This window comes from Vulpes vulpes, chromosome 1, assembly GCF_048418805.1.
Source record: "Vulpes vulpes isolate BD-2025 chromosome 1, VulVul3, whole genome shotgun sequence".
NCBI classification, from domain to species: Eukaryota; Metazoa; Chordata; class Mammalia; order Carnivora; family Canidae; genus Vulpes; species Vulpes vulpes.
The window spans coordinates 168774573-168798735 of NC_132780.1; the positions used below are offsets into that span (position 1 = coordinate 168774573).

At 34.0% G+C, this 24163-nt stretch overlaps 1 protein-coding gene and 1 pseudogene across 3 annotated transcripts in view; both read right to left on the reverse strand.

The window, feature by feature from the left end:
* PHIP (PHIP subunit of CUL4-Ring ligase complex) overlaps positions 1–24163 on the reverse strand; it is a 127308-nt gene that overhangs the window by 83118 nt on the left and 20027 nt on the right. For all 3 annotated transcript variants that reach the window (XM_072735780.1, XM_072735778.1, XM_072735789.1), the window contains exon 7: positions 10076–10236. In XM_072735780.1, the coding sequence (XP_072591881.1) occupies positions 10076–10236 (161 nt within the window). The remainder of the gene's footprint in view (positions 1–10075; positions 10237–24163) is intronic.
* LOC112926375 (high mobility group protein B1 pseudogene) lies at positions 3822–4496 on the reverse strand (annotated as a pseudogene).

The window sequence follows — 24163 nt, forward strand, 5'->3', positions numbered from 1 at the left end:
CTAACAGAGTATAAGGTAAAGGCAGGAGGATAGAGTCAGGGAAAAACTATGAAGAATCTCCTTTCACAGTATACTAAGAAATAATGTTTTGTAATGGAGATTACTTAAGATTATCAAGCAGGTCACTATCAGGATCAGATTTATGTTTTCCAAAGATCCTGTTGGCATCAGTGTGAATTGGGATAGAAAGTCAGAGGCCATCTGAAAGTTGTTAAAGTAGTTTAAGTAGGAAAGAATGAGTGATAAAACAGATTATTACAGAATAGAAATAATAAAAGAAATACAATAACTGGGGAATTAAAGGGATGAGGATTACATCTCAGCTATCTGTGGAAAGTAAAGAAGGAACTGTAGTAGACTATGCCCTTCCAGAAAGTTCATCTACTTACCACTTGGCACATGGGAATTGCATTAGGCATCTGTTGAATAAAAAATGGCTTTAAAGCATTTAATTCTTAAATTCATTTATTCAACCCTTTAAATTTCACAAATTAAGTCAATTAATTCACTTTGTTTATCTTCTAAAAATTAAGGCAAGATTTGGCTCTGATCTAAATTCACAACAAAAACAGGGGGTGCCTGGCTGGCTCAGTCAGTAGAGCATGAGATTCTCAATCTTGGGGTTGTGAGTTTGAGCCCTAAGCTGGGGGAACAGAGGTTACTTAATAATAAAAAATAAAGGTTATAAATTTACAACAAAAGTAATATTTTAGGTAGGCTAATGCTGGTAGAATATACACAGAAGTAAAATCATGATATCTCATTATGCTTCATAGTACTGATAGAATTAGTTCTGTTTGTATGTATTTGAATAAGAGTTTGCTTTATATTCTACTATAGAAGATGTTTCACGTAGTTTTCATGTTAACAAATAGGAAAAAAGAAAAATAAACACCTTTTTGACCAAAATACCAGCTTCTAATGAAAAGAATAGTAGCAACCAGTGATCTAACATAAGCATTCAGTGACTTTTCACCAAGTAAAATCTAGCAAGAAGTCCCATTTTATTTCTATTGCTTTGTTGCTTAGTAATCTCACCAATATAATATTTTATAATTTTTCTTAGATAAGTGCGAAAATAAAACAGCACTATGTACATTTTCCCCAAGTATGTATTATTCCAACTGACCTTTCTTTTCTTCCATTCAATTGCAGGAGAGAAATTTTTTACCTTTTAGGGAAATCTCTCTCTTCACTCTCTTCTTCTGTGACCTGTAAAGTAGTACCCTGTCCCCACCCTCACTCCTACCCTCCCCAACTCCTGGCAGAATTTCAAAGAGAACTCTAAAGCATCCCTAAACAATTTGTATTTCATGCATCATTATTTATGATCGATCATTAATTTATTTTTATAGGAATGTAAAATTAACATGATCTGACAAACTCAACCAAGTTCTTTTAAAATAACTACCAGAAACATATATACATATGAATAATCAACTGAGGATGCACAAGAAAAATTAAATTTACTTGGAAAACATTTTTAAAGTACTATACATGTGTTTAAAAAACTTTTTACATTTTATTTATTTATTCATGAGAGGCACAGAGTGAGAGGCAGAGACACAGGCAGAGGGAGAAGCAGGCTCCCTGTGGGGAGCCCTCGATCCTCGGATCAAGATCTGAGCCAAAGGCAGATGCTCAACCACTGAGCCACCCAAGGCACCCCACTACATGTGTTTAAATTGAATATGGAAGGTTAAATTAAAAATTGATGAAATAATTCTTTTAAAAAAAGAAAATGCAGAGCAGATTTTGAACAGACACACTTTCTTTCCCCAAAGCTACCTCAAATGTAAGTACAGTTAGTAATAAACCGAAGAGTAGGACATTATAGTCTTTTAATCAAAATGTTAAAAAAGTGTTATGGACACTAAAATAAAACCAATGTCATGTAAATGGTGAAAGGGAGAACAATCTTGAACCTATGAACAACATAGACAGGGGCCTTGGCTCGGAGGAATACACAGGTTTCTAAAATATATAACGGAGAAAGATATGGTAGAAACAGCAATTTTAAAGTAAACAAGAAAGAAATTAGATGAGTCCTAATCTTGGCAATAATTATTAACAAATATCTGAGGATTATTTCCTAAAACCAGAGAAGGGGGAAACAAGAGAAAGGAGCTAAAAAAAAAAAAAGTGAATAAAGTGGAATAAGAGCAATAAGAAAAAAGGAAAAAATCTGCGAGCAAAAGTGAAAGTTCTGCTAAAATTAGCATGATACAGAAAAACCTCAACTGACCAGTTTTTTCAGCAATGCTCCAATGCCTAGGGGAAAACACAGTAGTCATTTCTCTTCAATAACATCTAAATATTGCTCTTAGAACAGGGGACTGGCAAAGTGAGAAAAGCTGAGACTACAAAGTTTAAGTGGAAATAACAAGAAATTAAGCTGAAAAGGTTTTATCTGAGGAAGGTAACAGAGGGTTTCAGATAGAGTTTGGATTTAACCCAGTGAGGTAGCTACTGAAGAATTTTAAGCAGACAAGTTTTGGTTACTATAGTATTTTTAGCCACAATTAAGTTTAAAGAAATCTATGATCTAGGTGCAAAATTGAAAATGCTTTTTCAGAATTCATTTTTAAATCAAATTTAAATATTAAGCTAATGTTTAACACCAAGCAAACATAAGACAGCAGTGTATCACTAGTTTCACTCTTCAATAATGTAAAATTGTCATATTATGAAAATGTATTCATTAATATGTTGTCATTTGTCTATGTCAAACCTAGCATTAAAGAAATCTGAAAAAAGAATCACAATGAAAAGAATGTATAGCTTTAGCTTACTTAAATCCTGAAATAAAATGTGACACTAAATTTTCAGTGATTTTTATTTTTAAGGTGAAAACATCACTGTCAATATAAGGATAAAGCCAAAGAAGCAAAACAATTACCTTACCTTTATTCTGTAAAAAACAGCAGTATAGAAAAGGCCTGGTAAGAAAGAGTAGGATTGCTAAGTAGGCAGTGCTAAGATTTTATTTACTTATTCAGAAGAGTCAGAGACATAGGCAGAGGGAAAAGCAGGCTCCCTGTGGGAAACCTGCTTCAGGACTCGATCCCAGGACTCCGGGATCATCACCAGAGCCAAAGGCACACTCAACCACTGAGCCATCCAGGTGCCCCTATTTTACTTTCTTTAATTAAAAAAAAATTTTATTTATGTAGAAGCATTCACAATGTCAACAATACAGCTGTAACTTTTTTTTTCTTTTTGCAATTACAGAGGTATTCTGTTAAGAAAATAATTCTTTCCTATTAGATCCATTGGAGACACCCGAAGATGACAAAACTACCATCCATATAACTAGTTTCTGCTGTGCACCAATAAGAACCTGCTTTAAATTTCCATGCCAAGTTACAACCCCATACCATTCCAGGCAAAGTTAGTGGCTACTGAAAATATCACCTGGGCAGGACTATCCAAATAAAGATACATTTGATAGTATTAACTATACAAAAAAAGACAGATGACAGTTTTAAAACAAATTTTACACAGCCTATATTTCAAGTTTTTCCTTTTAAAAGCAATGAGTTGGGGCGCCTGGGTGGCTCAGGGGTTGAGCATCTGCCTTCAGCTCAGGGCGTGATCCCGGGGTCCTAGGATTGAGTCCCACATCGGGCTCCCTGCAGGAGCCTGTTTCTCCCTCTGCCTGTGTCTCTGCCTCTCTCTCTCTCTCTCTCTCTCTGTGTGTCTCTCATGAATAAATAAATAAAATCTAAAAAATAAAAAAAAATAAATAAAAGCAATGAGCTGTGTATAGGGTAGTTAATGCTTAACAGATAAGAATTAAAAAAATTCTGCCCTACTCCTCCTCATTCATCTTCCTCCTTTTCCTTCTTTTTCTTGCTTTTCTCAGCCCTGATGACTCCTTTTTTTTCCCCCTCAGCCTTGACAACTCCTTCTCTCATCTCCTGCCCCATCCATCACACAGGCTTTCCTTTAGTTCAGTAGGCAGCAATATCCTCTTTGTATTTTCCCTTCAGCTTAACAGCCTTCTTTTCATAAGGCTGCTTGTCATCCGCAGCAGTGTTAATCTACATCTCTCCCATTTCTTTGCAACATCACCAATGGATAGACTAGGATGTTTTCCTTTGATTTTAGGGTATAAGAAAAAGGCTGAAGGAGGCCTCTTGGGTGCACTGAGACCCTTGAATTTTTGTGTTTCCTCTCTAACAGGGATATAAAAGTTTTCATTTCTCTTCCATAATGAGTCCCATCTGCCTTTTCCATGTTTTCTAATTTTTCTATTTGGCAGACATAGTCTTCTACCTCTCTGTGTATTTCTCAGAAAACTCTGAGTAGCTGAATAAGGCAACTGGGTGCCTCTTCCAGGGCTCCTCCCAACAAGTTTGCACAAAGAATACTATACATGATGACATTTTACCTCTCACCTTCTCAGAAACTCCTCTGCCCATGTTTAATTATTTTTCTCAGGCAAAGAGTCACGCAGTGCCTGTCTGGCTCTCACTTGCCCCAGCATGTTCTCTCACAGAACCCAAATTTTATCATTAATAATTTCAGACAGTAATATATATTGTGAGAAAAATACAGTAAAGTGTCTAACTGGGGTAAACAATAGTGGAGTATGCAGAGGGAAGGTACTCAGGAAAGCAGTGCTTCAACAGAGGACTGCTAATAAAGGAATCAACCAGGGGCATATTTTGGAAAAGATAATTCGATGCAAAGGGAATAGCTGTTACAAAGGCTCCAAAGCCATAAACGGGTTTTATAAGTTTGAAGTATAGAAAAAGACCAGTGTAAAAGAAGCTTACAAGAAGAAGGGAATTACTCTTAGAGACATATGTATGTATCTCCCCTAATAGACTAGTTTCTTGCAAAAGAGAACGTTATTCATTTTTATCTCTCTAATTGACTGGTTGATTCATTTATTTATTCTATCCCTAATGTATATACTAGATACTCCGAGGCATTACAGATCTAAAAAGGTTCAAGAAAAAAGTCGTTGTTATTAAGAAGTTCACAACTTAAGAGACATCTAAACAAATTCACTGCAACATAAAAGGAAGATATAATATTAACAGAAGTACGAAGATTAGTGGTAGTACTGCACTTTCAGAAAAGTCTTTTTTTATTAAGTTATCAAGCTTTTTGAAAGAGTAATCTGCATTAAGCCTCTTCCATTTTTCAATTCCCAATCACTCCTCAGTGCATTGTCATCTCCTATCCCTAATACTAAAAGTTTTTTGTTTTTTGTCAATATCGCCTTGACAAGTCCAAAAAATGCCTTTCAGTTCTAATTTACTTTAGGTTTCCATCTGTTGTAAAATCCTAATCCTTTGTCTCTTAAGACACTACTTCTTTTTCTCTGGCCTCCTAAGCAGTTCTCAGTCTCAATTATTGAATCTTCTTTTCTTTCACCTGTTTTAAAGTTAGTCACACTCCTATGAGGTAATATAATCAATTTCCATATTCCATGATTCCCAAGCTGAATCTTCTAGCCTTAATCTTTTTCCTGAGCTTCCAATTCCTCTTAAACATTTCTATTTAGCTATATAGGTTAAGTATTTCAAATTTAACACGTCCACTGTCACAAATTTCTCTACTTAAATCCCTACCATAGTAAATGACATGACTTTCTAACTAGTCACACAAGTTAAAAACATGTGATCCCATATTCTTCCCTCTCAATTATTCCCTACACTCAAATGAAACTCTTAAATCCTAGAGATTCTAAAATCTTTTTTTTTTATATATATATATTTTATGATAGTCACACACACACAGAGAGAGAGAGAGAGAGAGAGAGAGAGAGAGAGGCGCAGAGACACAGGCAGAGGGAGAAGCAGGCTCCATGCACCGGGAGCTGGATGTGGGATTCGATCCCGGGTCTCCAGGATTGCGCCCTGGGCCACAGGCAGGCGCCAAACCGCTGCGCCACCCAGGGATCCCGAGATTCTAAAATCTATTAACTCCATCCCTATTTTCACTGTGACTCTGTTCAAGCCATGATGATTTCTTTCATGGATCACTGACAGAACCTTTTCACCAATTCCTCTATATATAGACCTAGTTTCAATCCATCCTTAACAGTAATAACAAAGGGATTGTTAAAAAGAAATTATACTCACTCTTCTTTCTAAATCTGTCATTTTCTCTCCATCGCCTTCAGGAAAGAAACCCACCCCCCCCCCTTCATATATCACCAATAGGATCTTGATAATTTTGTCCCCCACTACTATCTCTAGCTTTTGCTTAATGATAATCCATATTTATTCTTTGCCATATCCAATAATACAAACTACATATTATACTCTTTCAGGTTTATAAATGCCTTTCCATAAGTCTGCAATAGCTACCTAAACTCAGCTGAGGTGTCACTTTTAGTTAAGTTTCCCTTACCATCACCTACAACACACTAAATTAGATACTTCTTCGCCTATGATACGTCAGTATCTTATAGCCTCATTCAAGTTTACCAATTCTATCAATATTGTCTATTGACAATCTGTGAACTCTCCAGGGACAGATACTATGTCTTTCATTTCTAGATCCTAAATGTCTAGAAGAGTGTCTAGTTAGAACTTATAGCATTTATGGGAACATTTTATGTTCTTCTGCTTTAATTTGAAGAGAGATACATTTTTTCAATAAGGGAGTGTGGTGCCTAGGTGGGTCAGTTGGTTGGGTGTCTGACTCTTGATTTCAGCTCGGGTCATGATCTCAGTGACGTGGGAGCCTACTTCAGACTCCACACTCAGTGGGAAGTCGGCCTGAGATTCTCTCTCCGCTCTGCTCCTCCCTCCACTCTCTCTCTCTCTCAAATCAATAAATACATCTTTAAAAGGGGGAGGGAGGATTTTTTTATATGGTTAACATACTTTTTTGTATTGTGAGTGAATGGCTTCCTCCTGAGAGAATTCGTTAACTCTGCTTTTCTATGGTAAATATTATTTGAGGCAGTGATTTTATTTTATTTTATTTTATTTATTTATTTTTTTTAATTTATGATAGTCATACAGAGAGAGAGAGAGGCAGAGACACAGGCAGAGGGAGGAGCAGGCTCCATGCACCGGGAGCCCGATGTGGGATTCGATCCCGGGTCTCCAGGATCGCGCCCTGGGCCAAAGGCAGGCGCCAAACCGCTGCGCCACCCAGGGATCCCGAGGCAGTGATTTTAAAACCAAGTTAAAAAAAAAAATCAAGAACTAAGAGAGAATGAGGAAGCAAGTCTGACTGGATAATTGTGCTATCTCCTTCCCTGGGTTCTTCTCATTATTTTATTGGGAAAAACCCATTAAAATATTCTAGTACAAAATACTTGTAAATTATACTAATACATAATTTCACTTATCAATTACAATGACTTCATTTTGGATCTTGTAAATATGGACTTATAAATATGATGTTAGTTGAGAAACAAAATGGATAAAATTTATTTAAATCGATCTATAAAACCAACAGCAGGAGGTAAAATTTAATGACTGCTTACTGTAGATCTTGATCTATCCTAATTGCATGCATTATTATACAAAAATCTTGTGGGGTTGGTACTATTATTACCATTTCTCTCCCTCCTCCCTTTTTTAAGAGATGAGAAAAATGGAGATTAAAGTGTCCAGGTAATGTGTCCAAACTACACTGCTAGGAAGTGATAAAAACTGTGAGCTGAACTAAGACCTACCTAATGCCAAAGTGGATGATCTTAAACACAGTGCTATCGATACTGCCTCTATGTCTACTCAGAAAGGACTCAAGAGAATCTGTCCTTTGAAGAAAAACTTGCATATACACTACGTGAGACCTTTGATATCTTAAGATATCAAACACATAAACAGGAAAACTTGGTTAATTACTTAACTGTTATTCCAATAAATAATAACAGTGTGCTCTAGCACAGGAATCACTCATTAGTCAACCATGATAAAGCTTTATCCCATCGGTTTTTGAGACTGATTTTCAAAACATTAGTCAGTAGCTAGTGTGTTTCCAGCAAAATGAGGGAACACCCACCCAGCAGCCATCCCACTTTATGAAATTAATATGAACAGTGAACACATGTGTACCCTATTGCCACTTGAGGTGATAATCATAAAAATACAAGCAAATTTTAAATAACAGTATTCTTCATATCTATGCATTTCTTATCACGTGGTAACATTTTGGAATTGACAACTACAATCACCAGTAAAAAATTACAAATAAGACTATGAGTTAGGCTCAATTAGTGTATTATACCACACATAAAAAATCAACAATTTTAGACTCTGGTAGGACCCTGTATAAAATAATATAGAGATTATTTTCTTCTCTTTAAATATGTGTCTTCAACTAAAGAAAAATAGAAAACAGCTTGTTCTTCACATGTCATTCCTTCTCCCCAAGTCAAATGGTCTCAAATGTAGGAATTAAATGTCTAGAACAGGGCCAATAACTATCTTAGAAAATACAGTCATAAGTACTCACACATGCTAGTCTGTCAAAATTACTCAACTCTGCCATTTGGTAGTGCAAAAGCAACCACAGGCAATACGTAAACAATTAAGCATGCTTATGTTTGAATAAAATTTTATTGCAAAAAGAGGTAGAAGGCTGGATTTGGCCCACAGGAGTAGTTTGTTATCCTCCGGTTTAAAATGCTGTTCTTCCAATTCTTTACCTCCTACTCTACTTAACTCAGGAGACAGCAACAGCACATTATTTCACTGCATTTTCAAAAAAATTTAAGGAGACTATGTATCTAATTCAAAACAAAACACACATACACACACACAAAACACACAAAATGTTTCATAATGTACAACAAATGCTTACCATCCCACCATTTTTAAAGAATCCCCAGAAGATGCTTTACTAACACCAAAAATTAAGTTATATTTTTATAACTTCAATGTAATGCTTCTTTTTCATTATTTCCGTTTATTACATTTTTGAAAAAGTTCTTTTAAAAATTACAAATGCCAAATTTACCTTGAGAACTGAATTTAAATAGTAGTATACTGAACTTGAAAAAGTGAAATATAATTTTTCATTACCCCTGAAAACAAATTACTGTTGTAGTAGATATATCAAGCACTTTAGCAAATATGTAGATACCTGTTCTCCACTCTGGAAATAATGATCAGAAAATTTCACTTTTATTTTGCTTCACAGAGAACAATGGAAATAAAAGAGAAGGAGAAAGAGATTACTAATCTAAGAAATGATATGCAAATGTCTGAGTGGATTAGAGTCAGGGAAAAGATATGTATGGAGATCCTTTCCCACATCCTGCTGTTGAAGCTGTTTTACAGGTGACTGGATATATATGGATAAAGAAGTAGATATAAATAAATTTCAGTTTACAAGCATATTTACTTAAAAGAGGGATCTGTAATTGTCCCCAACTGTGTAAAATTTACAGCTGCTCTCCAAAGACAAGAGACAGAAATTTCTATTTTAATTTCCATTTCCCAGTTTCTTACTTCAAAGAAAATGAAGGACTTTGTGAATGAATGCATACATACCTTCAGCCCACAGGGTAGTATTTAATTTTAAGTTCAAGAATAGTGTAGTAACTATCATCCCTAGCGGATGTAATATTAAAGCCCCTAAAAATAAATAGAACTTTTTCCAAAAGTAATTTTCTCAAAGCTGAAAAGCTCTGCTTTTCTCCATTTAACAAGTTAAAAGAAACACAGCAAATAAACCCAAAGAGCCTCTAAACACATCAAATATACTGAAGAATGAGGTACTAAGGATAATATAAAAAGATACATTTAATAGTCTTCTCTAATTTGCTTAACACACTTTAGAAAAGTCCTTGGTATAGAACTGAAATTTTTATATTTTTATAAAATGTTAAACTGCATGTTTGATATAATACTGGGAGTTAAATTTATCAATAATATAGCATCATTATATAACTGTACCTGGGCTACAACATGTCTTTAAGGAATATTTCAAACTTGGATCAAGTCCACTTCAAGTATAATCTTTTATCATAGTAAGCTGAATAATACCTGAATATCCAGTTTTTCATTAGAAGAAACAAAAGTTCTATTTCAAGTTCAACTATGTTTCTTCGATGCCATATATGGATTAAGATAATACTTCAAAAATTACTTACAGTAAATATCCGTCTGCCAGTTCGATCAAAAGTTACACAGTATACAGATGACAAGTGTCCAAGAATTCGTTTATGCATTTTCATGTGCTGATATACCGCTGTTGGAACAAGTCGTTCAAGTCTGTATTTCCCATTCAGCTTCCGTGAAAACAAAGTATCCGCTACCAAGACAAAGGGGGAAATGAGTATAATTCAGAAATTAATTTTTTGTTTTCATTTTTTAAGACTTCACATATTTCAACTTCTCATATGTTGGTAAAAATAAAGATGCTTTCTAATGTATATGGTTCCGAGTTTTACTGGAATTAAGTCAGGCATCATCCTCATTTTACAAATAAGCAAAGTCAGTTTATATGACTAACGTCAGAAAGTACATGAGATATTAAGCTAGGACTAAAATTTAGACTTTACTCTCTTGCTAGTACTCTTAAAAACCAAAAACATTTTATATATTATTTCTTTAAAATGCCCCCATGAGATACGTTTTCTTACAAAAGGAGTTAAAACTGGATCCAGTCATTTTTACTTTTACCAACCAGCAATTCTTGAACACATAACTTTGACATGCCATATGATGTTTAAAAAAAACTTTGCACAAATGCAGAGAAAGGAATAACTCCCTGCATTATTTTAAGAAGTAATTAAACTGGGGATCTTGCCAAACACCTGTATAATGATTTCTTTTGTAGAATCTATTAGCTCTTTTTGTCATCCATTTTAACCATCTTTCAAGGTAGGACTGAAATTTATCTTCTGCCCAGAGCCTGCTGGGCTGACTCCAGCCCAAAATATTCTCTTCCATCTAAATTACTACTGTATGGACTTTTTATTCTGATAATTATAGACAACGAAAGTGCTCAATAAATATATGACTGATCTGCAGGTTCATTATTCATTTATAGTTTCCTTTTAATATACTTTTAAAAATTACTTTTAATCTAAGGCTTTTTTCTGTGACTGCCATCTACTTTGCATAGTAAGCACTACAGCTTCTCACTTGAATTTAGTCCCAAAGGAATTTAAATATATATACAAAATACTATTTAATCTAGATTTAGAGCCCAGCAATTATGTCCTAAAGTTGATGAAATACAAGTATCATGGCATATCATAAAAATCTCAGTATTATTTTATCCACATACAGCAAGTGTTTGGCTCACACTATATTTAAAAGCAAAAAAAAAAAAAAAAATCTTGTCGACTTGTGAGGAGAATGTAGAAAAATGCTCTGCATTACATTTCAAGGAATAGTTATGTTATATTCATATGTTCTTTTACTATATCAATTATTTTACATTCTTTTTTTTTTAAAGATTTTATTTATTTATTTATGAGAGACAGAGAGAGAAAGAGGCAGACACACAGGCAGAGGGAGGAGCAGACTCCACGCAGGGAGCCTGATGTGGGACTCAATCCCAGTCTCCAGGATCATGCCCTGGGCAGAAGGCAGGTGCTAAGCTGCTGAGCTACCCAGGTATCCCGGTTATTTTATATTCTAATAGAATACACCTCTTGCTATTAGTACATAAACTATGCTACAATCTATTTTTAACATCTGGGACTGAGACAAGCTTTGACAGTTGTAAACTAGCATATTTAGGCCTAAGCTGGTGATACAGTAACAGTGATTCATTAAGTTTCTAATAAATCTGATACATTTTTCCTTATGCACAGAAATAGCCTGGTGAAAGACATCCTCTAGTTCTTTGGTTCCAAACTGATTTAGAGTAAGAATCCCATAAACCCACAGACATCAACTGCCTTGCCAAAAGACGACTCAAATGTTCTTATCCAAGCACTTAGCATCAATGACATCTCAGACGCACCTGTCTATTCTGTAAGAAAATAACTGATGATAAATAACACAATGTTGACAGTGTTACTAAGATGTAGTTAATTCCTTTCATCCAAAATTTACAAAATTCTCAAAATGACACATTTTTTAAAGACATTTAACACCTTTCAGGTATAAAATATGATTACTAGAGATAATTATCAAAACAATATCAAACAATATCAAAACTATTAATAATCAAACACATACATGTCAAAATTTTAAATAATTTTTTTATAAAGACCATTTAAAAATTGAGTTGATGGTATTTTCTAAGCAAAATATACCTAACAGAGAAATATTGCTGCTGCTTTTAACACTTTTTTCCCCTAAACTTTCTAAACTGGGATTAAATCTTTATTATAGGAGTCAACTAGAAAAAAAAAAATCTTTTTCAAAAGGCTACTTTATAGTCAACTTTTAAAATCAAACTTTCCAGAAACATTATTTGAAATACATTTGTAATTAAAACTATAGTTGTATACTACTTTTGTTATGCTTAATTAATTACTGACTATCCAGGATGCCTTGGGTGCCTCAGCGGTTGAGTATCTCTGTCTGCCTTTGGCTCAGGGTCCTGGGATCGAGTCCTGCATGGGGCTCTCTGCATGGAGCCTGCTTCTCCTCCCTCTTCCTATGTCTCTACCTTTATCTTTGTGTCTCTCATGAATAAATAAATAAAATCTTTAAAAAAAATAATTACTGAATATCCTTGATTTCAGACAAATTACAAACTCGTGTAACAATAACTAAAAGATAAACTACAGAGAATAGTATGTAGAATTTGCAGCTTAGAAGTTGCTGGACAAACTTGAGAGGGAGTTAGAAAATATAAGTATGCTTCAATAGTTGAGGAAAACCTGAGGAAGCTGAATTTGTAGGCCTGAGAAGATCACACAGAAAATTTTTACAAAGGTAGAGAGGAGGATGTTTTAGGACTCTCATTCAATGAATTCATGTTCTTTTACCATACATTTGCATAATGTCTATCTCCCTTACCAGATCTTAAGTACCCTAAGGAAAAGAAATTGTCTTATTCATTTTTCCCACAACTGAGTATAGGACCTTTTAAATGAAAAAGTATATAAAAGAATCTTAGTTAATAAGATACACAAGATGGTTCAATTTAATCTATAGTTTTATGGCAGAAAGGCAAATGGCAATTATTCACTTTCTTAAAAAACTGTTAATAGACTAATTGGATTTTTGAGTAAAAAGGAAATGTCTCTTGGATTACAGAAACTCCTTAAATTTTATTAAACTAGAACATCAATTTTTAAAATGAGTATGGTTAAACAGATATAAGGGGTCACAAAGGAATAAGTTCCTAATATGACATTATTATAGTTTTAACCTTAGATCAAGTTAGCATATAGGACTTGGGTTGAAAGTACATTTATTTTCCTGGGTATGGTGATGGGAAGTATTCTTAAATTAAGCCTGCCAAAGCAAATTTCTATCTTCCTTCACTTGGCAAATTCTTTCTTACTATCTAACACCAGTTAAAAATGTCACCTTTGCTAGTAAGACTGTAGTGAATTTCAAAAGCAACCTAATTGGTTGCTTTGTAACAACACTCCTGTGATCAAACTACAATGATCTTCATTTCATTCAGAATACCAAATTCCTTACACATCAAGCATACCAAGGCCATGCATAATCTTATCTCTCATTACCTCTCTTATTTCTCTTGCTACTTGAGACCCTTTTACTTGGTCTGCTCCAGCCACTCTAATCTCCCCCACTCTCACAACAAAGGAGGAATCCTCCTAATGTAGGGTCTCTGCACTGGCTGTTCCCTTCAGCCAGAATACTCTCCCCACATATAGCTAATTCTTCCGACCAGCTCCAAGTCTTTTCTCAGATTTCTGTCACTTCTCAATGAAGCCTAACCTGATCAGTCCATTGAAAATTGCAACTCATTTCCTACCATCACCTTTAACGCCTGTTCCCCCCCTTTATTTAGCTCTGTATTTGTTCTTTTTCTTACACTTATCAACTGATGTTATAATATTTATTTGGTCATATGTTCACTGTTTATATCCTGTCTATACCTCCCCAACTAGAATTTATATAAAAGCTCCATATGTTGCAGATTTTGTCTTTTTTTGTCCTTAGATTACTTTAAAAAGCTGACAATGATGGCTGGCACTCAGTAGATGATCAGAATGTATTTGGTGAATTTTATGAATAAATTACACATATAATAAAACAATTATATTTAAGGGATAAAACAAAAATGGATTTCTTTATTGAACAGATTATATATCCAAAATATCTCTAAATAGTTCTTCATTTCAACTGCTCTACTAAAAAGATTTAATCTGGAGGGAAAGAGAAAAGTAAACATATTTTACTCAATATCCTAATAAACAGAACAGTAAGTAAACATTTAAGAAATCACTGTTACCCATTTGAAATATATCAGTCTTTTTAAAATTTGAAGAGGGGTACCTGGGTGGCTTAGTGGTTAAGCGATGGACTCTTGATTTTGGCTCAAATCATGATCTCTGGGTCTAGGGATGGAGTTGGGGCTTAGCATGATTGTGTCTGTCCTCTCCCTCTGTTCTTCCCTCCCGCTCCCACACACGTGCACACATGCTCTCTCTCAAATAAAATCTTTTTTAAAAATAAGTGAAAGTAAATACATAAAATTTGAAGACAGAAAAGGAACAAAATGATGAAAACTGTTACCTACAGCAAATCATTCAAAACAGTCTTTGAGACAAAGTCTATGTGTACAAGTCTACAGAACTATTAGAGCTAAACAAAAGGCACACAATTTTTTTTTAAAAGATTTCATTTATTTATTCATGAGAGACACACACAGAGAGAGAGAGAGAGAGAGAAGCAGAGACACAGGCAGAGGGAGAAGCAGGCTCCATGCAGGGAGCCTGATGCGGGACTCGATCCCGGAATTCCAAAATCATGCCCAGGCATCCCAGGCACACAATTTCTTAATGTTAGATGTAACTATATAATATCTAACCAGTGGATTCATATCCATTACTTCTCTAAATATAAGGACAATAAATTAAATCCCCCAAGTCATTTTTCCCCAGTTTATACTTATTTTTCAAAAATTGATTTTTTTATTAAGTGTAGAAAATAACATAAATGAAAGAAAAAAAATCTATAATTTTATCACTTAGTCATTTAAAAAATTTTACGAAGACTTCCCTGTATTCCTTTGTGAAGTAAGAGTTGGCCTCCAAATTTGACCTGTGTTCAAACCTGATACTCTGAGGACTTTCAGGAAGTTTCTCTGTCAACTTTCTAGAAACATTTTCCACAATATACTTGACTTTCAAATTATGCTGTTCTTTGACATCTCACAATTTCACAAATTTCAATTTTATCAGTATTTTTTCCTTTTTAAAATAACTTCTGATTTAATATAAAAAGTCTGCCCAACCAGCCAACAGTACAATAAATATCCACTTAGTTTCTTTTACCTCTCTGGTTTAAAGTTCTCATTTAACTCCTTAATTTATCTGGAGTTTTAGTATACACTGGGGTGAAATTTCTAAAGACATTTTTTCTCCCCTAAATAACCAACCATTTGTTCCAGACTTTTCATTTACTAATCCTTCTTTAGCCCATTAAATTGTGATTAAATTATTTTATTTGTATATTCTGTGCTAGATCACTGCACCAAAATTTTAATTTTGTAACTAATGATGTTTTAATATTTATTTGGCTATTCATCATATGCATCCATTTTTAAGTGTCTCAGTCTGATTATTATTTTATTTGAAGATTGCTGAGAAGTTAAAAAAATAATTTTTTTGGAAATTTAAGGTTAATTTCATCTACTTATAAATAACTGACATCTTTCTATCTAGAAACATTGATGCTTTCTTCCTATAGCTGGGATCAAGTTTTCAGTAGAGATGATTTTAGAAAAAGATAAACATAACCAGAGTTATCTTAGTTTTCCTCACTATACAAATCTGTATCATCTGAAACAAGGGAAATCTGTATACAAATCTGTATTAGTTGAACCAAGTTTCAAAAGGAAAAAATGGGTAGCTGCCAAGAAAGAGCATCTGCAATAACCTCAGTAGCTATAATTTTGAGGACATTTGAAAATACATGGTAAAATCTCTGCAAACAAAAAAGAACTGAAGCAAAAGTACTATCACTTCCCTCCAAAATGTTTAGAATTTTTTCTCCTTCTGCTAGATACTTTGTAAAATGGACAAGAATATATAGTGCAATCGCAGTAAATTATCGAAGATTAAAATTAACCATTGCTAAAAAAGATGAGTTGGAAAAAAATGTAAATTACTATAAATTAACAAAAATGCAGAGGTTAGTTTTTCTGGGGTTTGTTATTATTATTATTTTTTAACAAAGAACAGTAAAACATGCTATACAATGTCTATTCCAGAAGGAAAGCTGTCTTCCCTTAACAATCTAAACTGGAAGGCCCCAGAACAAGTGTGTGCAACTTCTGCCAGCTCATGAAAGTAAAGCCCTGCTGGTGGCATAACAAATGCAAGGAGAAGCATGTGGCTGTAGATTCCAAATCCCAAAGAATTAATTTCTGTGACAAGAGAAAAGGTAGATGAAGAAGCAAGGGCAGACAGACTATATAACTCAGCAGGTATCTCAGTACAACTTGGGCTCTTTTCTTAAAGAGGTACTCAGATAAAAAATATCGGAGTACTTTATAAGATGATTTTAACTGTTTCTTGTTAAATTCATTTCATACTATATTTTGACTAATTCTATTCTGTAATTCTGGTTAACAAAAAATGCTTGGAAAGCTCCCAGGATTTCTTTAAGTAAAATGCAAAGGTAGTTACAATTAACTAATAACCACACAAACAGTTCATAAAGCAGAAAAGAGTGAATTCTGGATAATCAGCACCTAGGTTTCATTTTAATCTCCATGATCTGTGTTAATAAAGGCTTTCTAAATGTAAAATTAGTAACTCATAACTATAAAACAAGAGTCTGAAAACCTATAAAACTAAATTTGAGTGAACTACAAAACTGGTAATAAACAGGGAAGCAAGACCACATGAAAACAAATTCCAAACTGCTTTACTGCTAGACAATAATTAGTTTTCTCAACAAAATAATGCCTGATCCATGACCAGGAACTCAGAAGGCAAATTGCCTTCCAAATTCATCACAAGTCCAAAAAATTGCCTATTTGTGGTGTTGATGATCTCAAAATTTCCATTAGACAAATGTATTGTGTGGTCTAAGGTATTTGATACATAAAACTTTATTCATTTTAAAGAACCACAAAAATGTTCTAACGAGAAGGAGTCTATGATTAAGGGGTCACAGAAAATAACCATATACATCTCAAAAAGAGAAGTTATGCTAAAGCCAGGAATCAAATATCTGGAGAAAATAGCTATGAAGAGAAAAGAGAAACCAGGATATATAGCTAGAGAGGGTCTTACCAGAAGGACTTGAAGAATCTAATGATAAAAAAAGTTTTACCTGCTTCAAATAACAATGTGGGTAAATGTCAAAATATAACATAATACCTAATGTGGGAAAAAAATGGCTATTGAACACTATTATGTGTAGCTGATTTGGAAAATAATGGCTAATATTACTGAAGGCTTTAGTACACACCAGGCACTTTACATAAATTCTCAATTAATTTCACCCATCCTTTAAGTTAGGTACTACTATTATCCCCAATAAGGGCATATTCCTTACCAGTAAGGAAACTGAAAGACAGAGGTGAAGCCCAGGTTTGAATTCAGGCAGTCTGACCCCAAAGAGCACACTCTTACTAAGTAAACAGATATTAAAAAAAAAAAAAAAAAAAAGACTAGAAGAAAATATGCCAAACTATTAATAGTAGATAACCAGAGACAGATTGATTTTTGAGCCATTCTCTGTTTTCCAAGTTTTCTCTATTGAGCATCTGTTTATTCTGGTTAATTTTTCAATTAAATAAAGTATAGCTCAGTCTACCTGAAGGAACTCAAGAGAGCAATATGAGAAATCTAAACTGTCTAAAGAGATTAATTTAAATTCAAAGACTGAGAAAAATAGGCCCAAAGATAAAGATGTAAGGAAATTTAAATTTATTTAACCATAAAAAAAAGAAACACTCAAAACAAAGCATATTGAAGTATCAGAATTCTATACCATAAAACAGACAATAACCATTGCCAATTTTACAATGGACTGAATGATAAGCTATAAAGAATTCACATCTGGTTTGATTCAAAAGCCATTAAAATAATAAAAAGAGCCATCAATTTTGTTTATAAGTTTTGCTTCTAAAATCTATCCCATTAAAATTTTAAGGTAAAAGAGAAATATATCAAAGATCATGTAGGTTCAATTATTTGGGAAGAATTCATATAAGAAGGAATTTTTTTAACATTTAACTCATGTAGAGCCACAATTGAAAAGCCTGCGGCAATAATTCTCCTGGGGTTACTAACATAGACATTAGTAGGGATTAACCACTAAATATTCATAATTTGAGGGTCAGATTATCTCATCTGGGAAATAATTCAACACAGACTGGCTTATTTCTATACTATCATCTGGTCCTTATGTCATCCTGCACCAGTAACCAGCAACCAACCAACACAAGAACAAGGACAAATAAATCACCACTATTATAACAAACAAAATTCCCAACTTCAGTTAAAGTAGAAGGGGGTTGCAACATTACAAGGAAAATCCTATAAACAACCTTTCGTCCACAAAAAACGGGGAAGGCAAGAGAGAACAGAAAAGAAAAATAATCACCTGGGCAACACAGCACCAGGAGAGTTTCTCTTTATTTTAGTACTGTAACTAAAATAATTATAATGCACAGTAGCTACCCTTCAAATCTCTACATACTCAATTTGGTCTTTAGCTGTACCTTCTGTTATGAAACACATCATATTTTTGAGATCTAGGGGATATCACAAAGATAAGATCTAAAAAGGAGAATGCAAATACTGAAATAAAATACAGTAAGTAAAGAGATAATTCCAAGAGTTAAAGCAAAAAAATCTCATGAACCAAGTACGTAACAAGCACAAGCAAAAGAACTCCCAAAACACAGACATTACAATTACTAAGATAATTTACTAGAGTTGTAAAATTACTTGATTTGTATTATTCTTCCTCCTCTTTTCTTTTTGGAAACTAGTCTAATACTACTTCAATCAGAAAATAATAAAATGGTATAACATTATTAGTTCTAAATATTTTTAAGTTTTTATACTAATCTTAATAAAAATTCACTCTTTAAAAGTTATATGGTTTTATGCCAAACATTTTAATCATTCAATTTTAAATCAACAAGCATTTATACAGCACCTACAAGGGCCAAGTATGAACTAAGGGATCTAACAAAGAAAAAGAAAAGACACAGTACCAGTACTTACCCTCATGGAGACTGCAGTCTCAGGGAAGACAGACATGAAACAAGGACTTACAACAAGAAGTGTCAGCAAAAAAAGTGTTCAGAAAAATCTTGAAATATACAGCAGAGGGTCCTAAATATATGGTAGGGGAAGGAGGGATTGGATATCAGTGAGTCAGGCTTTTCTGAAAAATGGACATTTAAACTAAGACCTGAATATGGAACAGCCAAAGAATGCTGTTAGGAAGGGAGCACATTCTACGCTGAGGCAAGAGTATGTGCAATGGTCCGAGGCTGGAAAGAACATAGTATTCAAGCTACGTAAGGAAGTCAAATATGGCTAGCACACAGAGGAGCAAGTGTCAAGAGAAGGGATGGGATGGTAGGGGGGCAGACTGCAGAGTACTTTCTAAGCTATGGTCAGGCATTCTGGACTATTTCCCAAAAACAGTAAGCTGAAGGTTTTTAAGGAAAAAGAAATGGGAATAATGTAAGATTTGCTTTAGGATAACCAACTGCAGTTTTATCTCTTGACCACAATGAGAAGGGATATAACTAAAAGCAAAAGCCGATTTTGCAGAAGAAATCAAAGGGTTCAAAAAACAAAATTTCATTATAAAAAAAAATTAGTTTGCCAACAAGATTCTAAAGTCTTTCTCAAAAACTGAATGATTTTCTCTCAAACTAAGCATTTATCTGGTAAGAGATAAACTTTAAAGAACACACCACATTTTACTCTTTCTAAAATTCACATTCTGAAGCACAATTCCAAGGTTCCTATACCTAAATCAATAAATGGACATGGGTAGTTCAAGGCTAATGCATAAAGAATTTCACAGAGAAGGCAAAAAGGTGCTAAATAAACATGACATAAAGTTAATTGCATATAAGATCAGAAACAAAATAACCAAGGATGTAACTGAGTTGGTCACTATCTCTTAAGGTTCAGTTTCTTCAATATAATTGAGGGTATCTTGCAGTGTTGCTATGAAAAGCAAACAAGACAAATATTTGTAAACTTGAAGGTATTATATACTAACATTTATACTGACCTTAAACAATCAAATCTTCAGGTTATAAAAGTAAATCTTACTGAACAGTTTTTCTTTTATTTTTAAAGACTTTTATGGAAAATCATTTTTCCCCTTGTGTCTTCCTTAAGGAGCTGAATAAATTACTGCTCTGTTTATATAAACATCTACTCAGCCTGATCATGGACTTCCCAGTTTCAAGATGTCTAGGAAGATGTTCAATCCTTAATTTCAAATGTTCCCTGAAGAAATTAAAAATAAAAAGTCAGAGACTTTATGAAGAAAATCAGATAATTTGCTACACTTATATAGATATGAAATTCAACATCAAATCCAATAAGTAATTAGGAAAAATAGGGAACACAAACTAAAAGGGGTAATGGATGGCTAGTGCTTGCTAATTACTACTGCAACTGCTTGCCAGACACATCACAACAGGAGGACAAGGGGCACAGATGATACCTCTCATCACAACTATGACCTTACAAAGAACTTCCTCTCATTATTCACAAATAAATAAATAAATAAAGCACAGCTATAAGAGCAACAGTTTGAACTCACCTACGTAAATGTCATTCTTCAAAGTGTTCCCCCTTTTTTGGTCAATCATAAATTTGAAAAAAAATTTAAGCAAAGGAAAAATATAAACAATAATGTCTATTTTATAAATTTGGTACTCTGGCACAATGAACATTAACTTTATTTCCCTTAAAACAAAAATGCAGTGAGTCCCAGGAGCCTCTCATAGCTACCTGTTCTTAGAAGGCAAAAAAGAAGGAAATAGGGAAGCTGGAGATGGGAGAAGAGTAGGGAAGAGAGAATTAAAAAAACAAAGCCTCTGCCAAATGGAAATATGAACATCATTCTTAACTTTTCTCACCCATACCCTTCATTAATTACATCAATTACCTAACTACCTCTTCATTTAATATTTACGAATGCTGAGGAGTTGGGTCCATAAAGAGCAACAAAACATTATCTCTATCCTCCAGGTCCTAACAGTATAATAGAAAAAAACAAAGGTAAATAAATATCATTCAGAGGACAGATTAAAACGTAGATGCCAAGACCAAAAAATAAAAACTCGAAAATACAGCTAAGTCAGAAATGATTGAACACAAATTAGAAAACTATTAAGACTAGAAAAACAGAAGTAAATGATAGAAGAAAATGAGTTCTGAAAGAAAAAAACGGTCACTGAGAGAATAACAGATCAAAACAAATGAATTTAAGTAAGTGATGAACAGATGCCTAACTAAAGATAAAGCGTGGACTGAGTTGAGGGCAAAATGGCACAAGACTTAACAGAATATTAGGCAAAGGATAAATGAACAGAAAAGAAACCACAGATTATTATAATCTTTTAATTCACTGAATTAGGTGTCAAATGTTAAATCTTAGAGATTTATAATAATATACAGTATTTCTAATAGTTATGTAAGAAGTATACTCATATGAGGAAAAAAATTAACCCTGTAACTTCCAGATCTTAGCCCAGTGCCAAATATGTTAAGAACCAACTGCAGAATAAGTCAAATACTGGAAATATGTCAAAATATAACAGTGAAAATAAAAAAGGATAAGAACTTTGTCTCCAAAAAATGTACTCAAGATTTATGAGCAAAATAATTAAATGAAAATTATAGGAAGAAAGGACAGAAAGTAACATTTATTGTTAAAGTCTATTTTGTGCCTTACTTTGCTATTAAGTTTCCAAATTACCAAGTATGGTAGGTATTATCCCTATTTTACAAGTGAGGAAGTTGAGAGGCTAAAAAACGAAATAATTTGCCTAAGGCCACACATCTAAACTAAAGCAGACTAAGATTTATAATCTAATTTTACATGAAACTTTGCTGTCATTGTTCAAACTAGTTTTCTCAGAGAAAACTATAAATGTAGATGAGATCTAAGACTTCTCTGCATGCATAAGCTTCTCAGTGTGAACTGGATTCTTGTGTAGTAAAGCTATTTTTCAAGGCAAAACTGTTTCCTTAACACTCACACATTTTTAAGAATCAGGTTCCTCAGTACTTGTTATCTCCACCCACCAAAACAGCAACCTTGCCATAGAAACAAGTAAAATGAAAGAAGCAACAAGTAAAACAAAGATATGAACTACATATACAAAATAACAAAAAAGATGAGATCTGGAAAACCTAGAGATAAAAAGTTTACTTTGCTAATATGGTAAATGTAAGAAAAACACAAACAGGCAATTAGCAAAAGATTGCTTTAATTTAATATATTAAAACCTTTTCCACAAGATAAAGATCCATTAAATCTCCAAATTTAACTTTAAAACCAGCTTTAGTGTACCTAAGTCTCTTCTTTTAGTCTTCCTCCACCCATGTCATTTATTATCGAACTAAGGTTGTTTATTGTAGGCAAACACAGAGTAAATTGTATCTGAAAACAGGTATAAAATGGGTAAATAGATTGGAGAAAAGATACTACCTGAGATTAATTTTTTTGAAAGTAAATGCTGTTATGTTTAATACACATTCACGTATCTCTTCCACAGAAAATTAGTTAGAAGCTAGATAACAGATTGGTAGGATTCTCGCGCCGGCCCCCCCCCCCGCCAAAGAGATTCTGAAGGACTGGAAAGCAGCTGACCACTTTGGTTCTCTTGCCCTGAGATTGAATTCCAGTTCAATTCTCACAATTTACATCAAGGACTAGGAGAGACGAAACAGGATTTAAAAGCAGACAACAAATTAAAACAGGGTAAGGATGCACTGAGATTAAGGTCAAGACTTGGTCCTTAAATCACACAGATACAGGTTTTAACATCCTGAGTGTAATAAACTGATAAGCCAATTCATTAATAAACTTTAATTTCTTAAAATCCAGTTTCTGAGGGAATACCTCGGTGGCTCACTCAGTTCACTGTCTGCCTCTGGCTCAGGTCGTGATCTGGAAATCCTGGGACTGAGCCCTTCAGCAGAGTCTGTTTCTTCCTCTCCCTCTGTCTCTGCCCCTCCCCTTGCTAGTGCTTTCATAAATAAATAAAATCTTAAAATAAAAAAACAACACAAAACAAGTTTCTGGTTTTTTCCTTAAGTCAAAGCCATCCTTGGACCAAGTGTCTTTCTTCTTCCAACCATCTATTCCATTTTTTTACTGCCTACCCATTTCTGAACTTTTCTTGTCCCATTCCAGTTCATCAATTACCAACAATCTCTTCATTTAATATTTACTAATGCTGAGGAGTTGAGTCTATAAAGAGCAATGAAACATAATCTCTATCATCCAGGCCCAGTATAGTAGAAAAGGAAAAGGAATAAATAGACACAACTATGTGACAAAAGCTATAGAAGAGAGAAGTATAAGCAGACATTGAAATTTTGAAGTATTAGTATTCATAGAACCGATGGAAAAAAAATTGCAGAGAGAAATAAAACATGTGCACAAAGAGTTCAGCTGGCTATTAGATAGAAACTGCCAAAGAGTTATAAAAAACTAGAGCACAGGTACAGGTGAGGAGGAAAAGGTATGAAAGGGGGAAAAGGTCAACTCTGTAAGCCACATTATATGGTTAAGACTATTCAAAGTTAGTGAGGGAAAAGAGACATGATCACATATGCATTTAGAACTTTAGAGTTCTCAACTGGAGGCAGTTGTGCCCCAGGGACATTTGGGAATGTCTGGAGACATTTTTTGGTTGTCACAACTGCAGGGGACAGGGGGTGAGGAGTACTAGCATTTACTGAGTACATGCAGGGAGGCAGATAAAACACCCTATAATGCACAAGATGATAGCCTACAACAAAGAATTATCTGGCCCAAAATGTAAATAGTGCCAAAGTTACAAAACCCTGATTTAGCTCAATCCTAGGGTACAGAAATAAGACTAGAGGCAAGGGATTAGG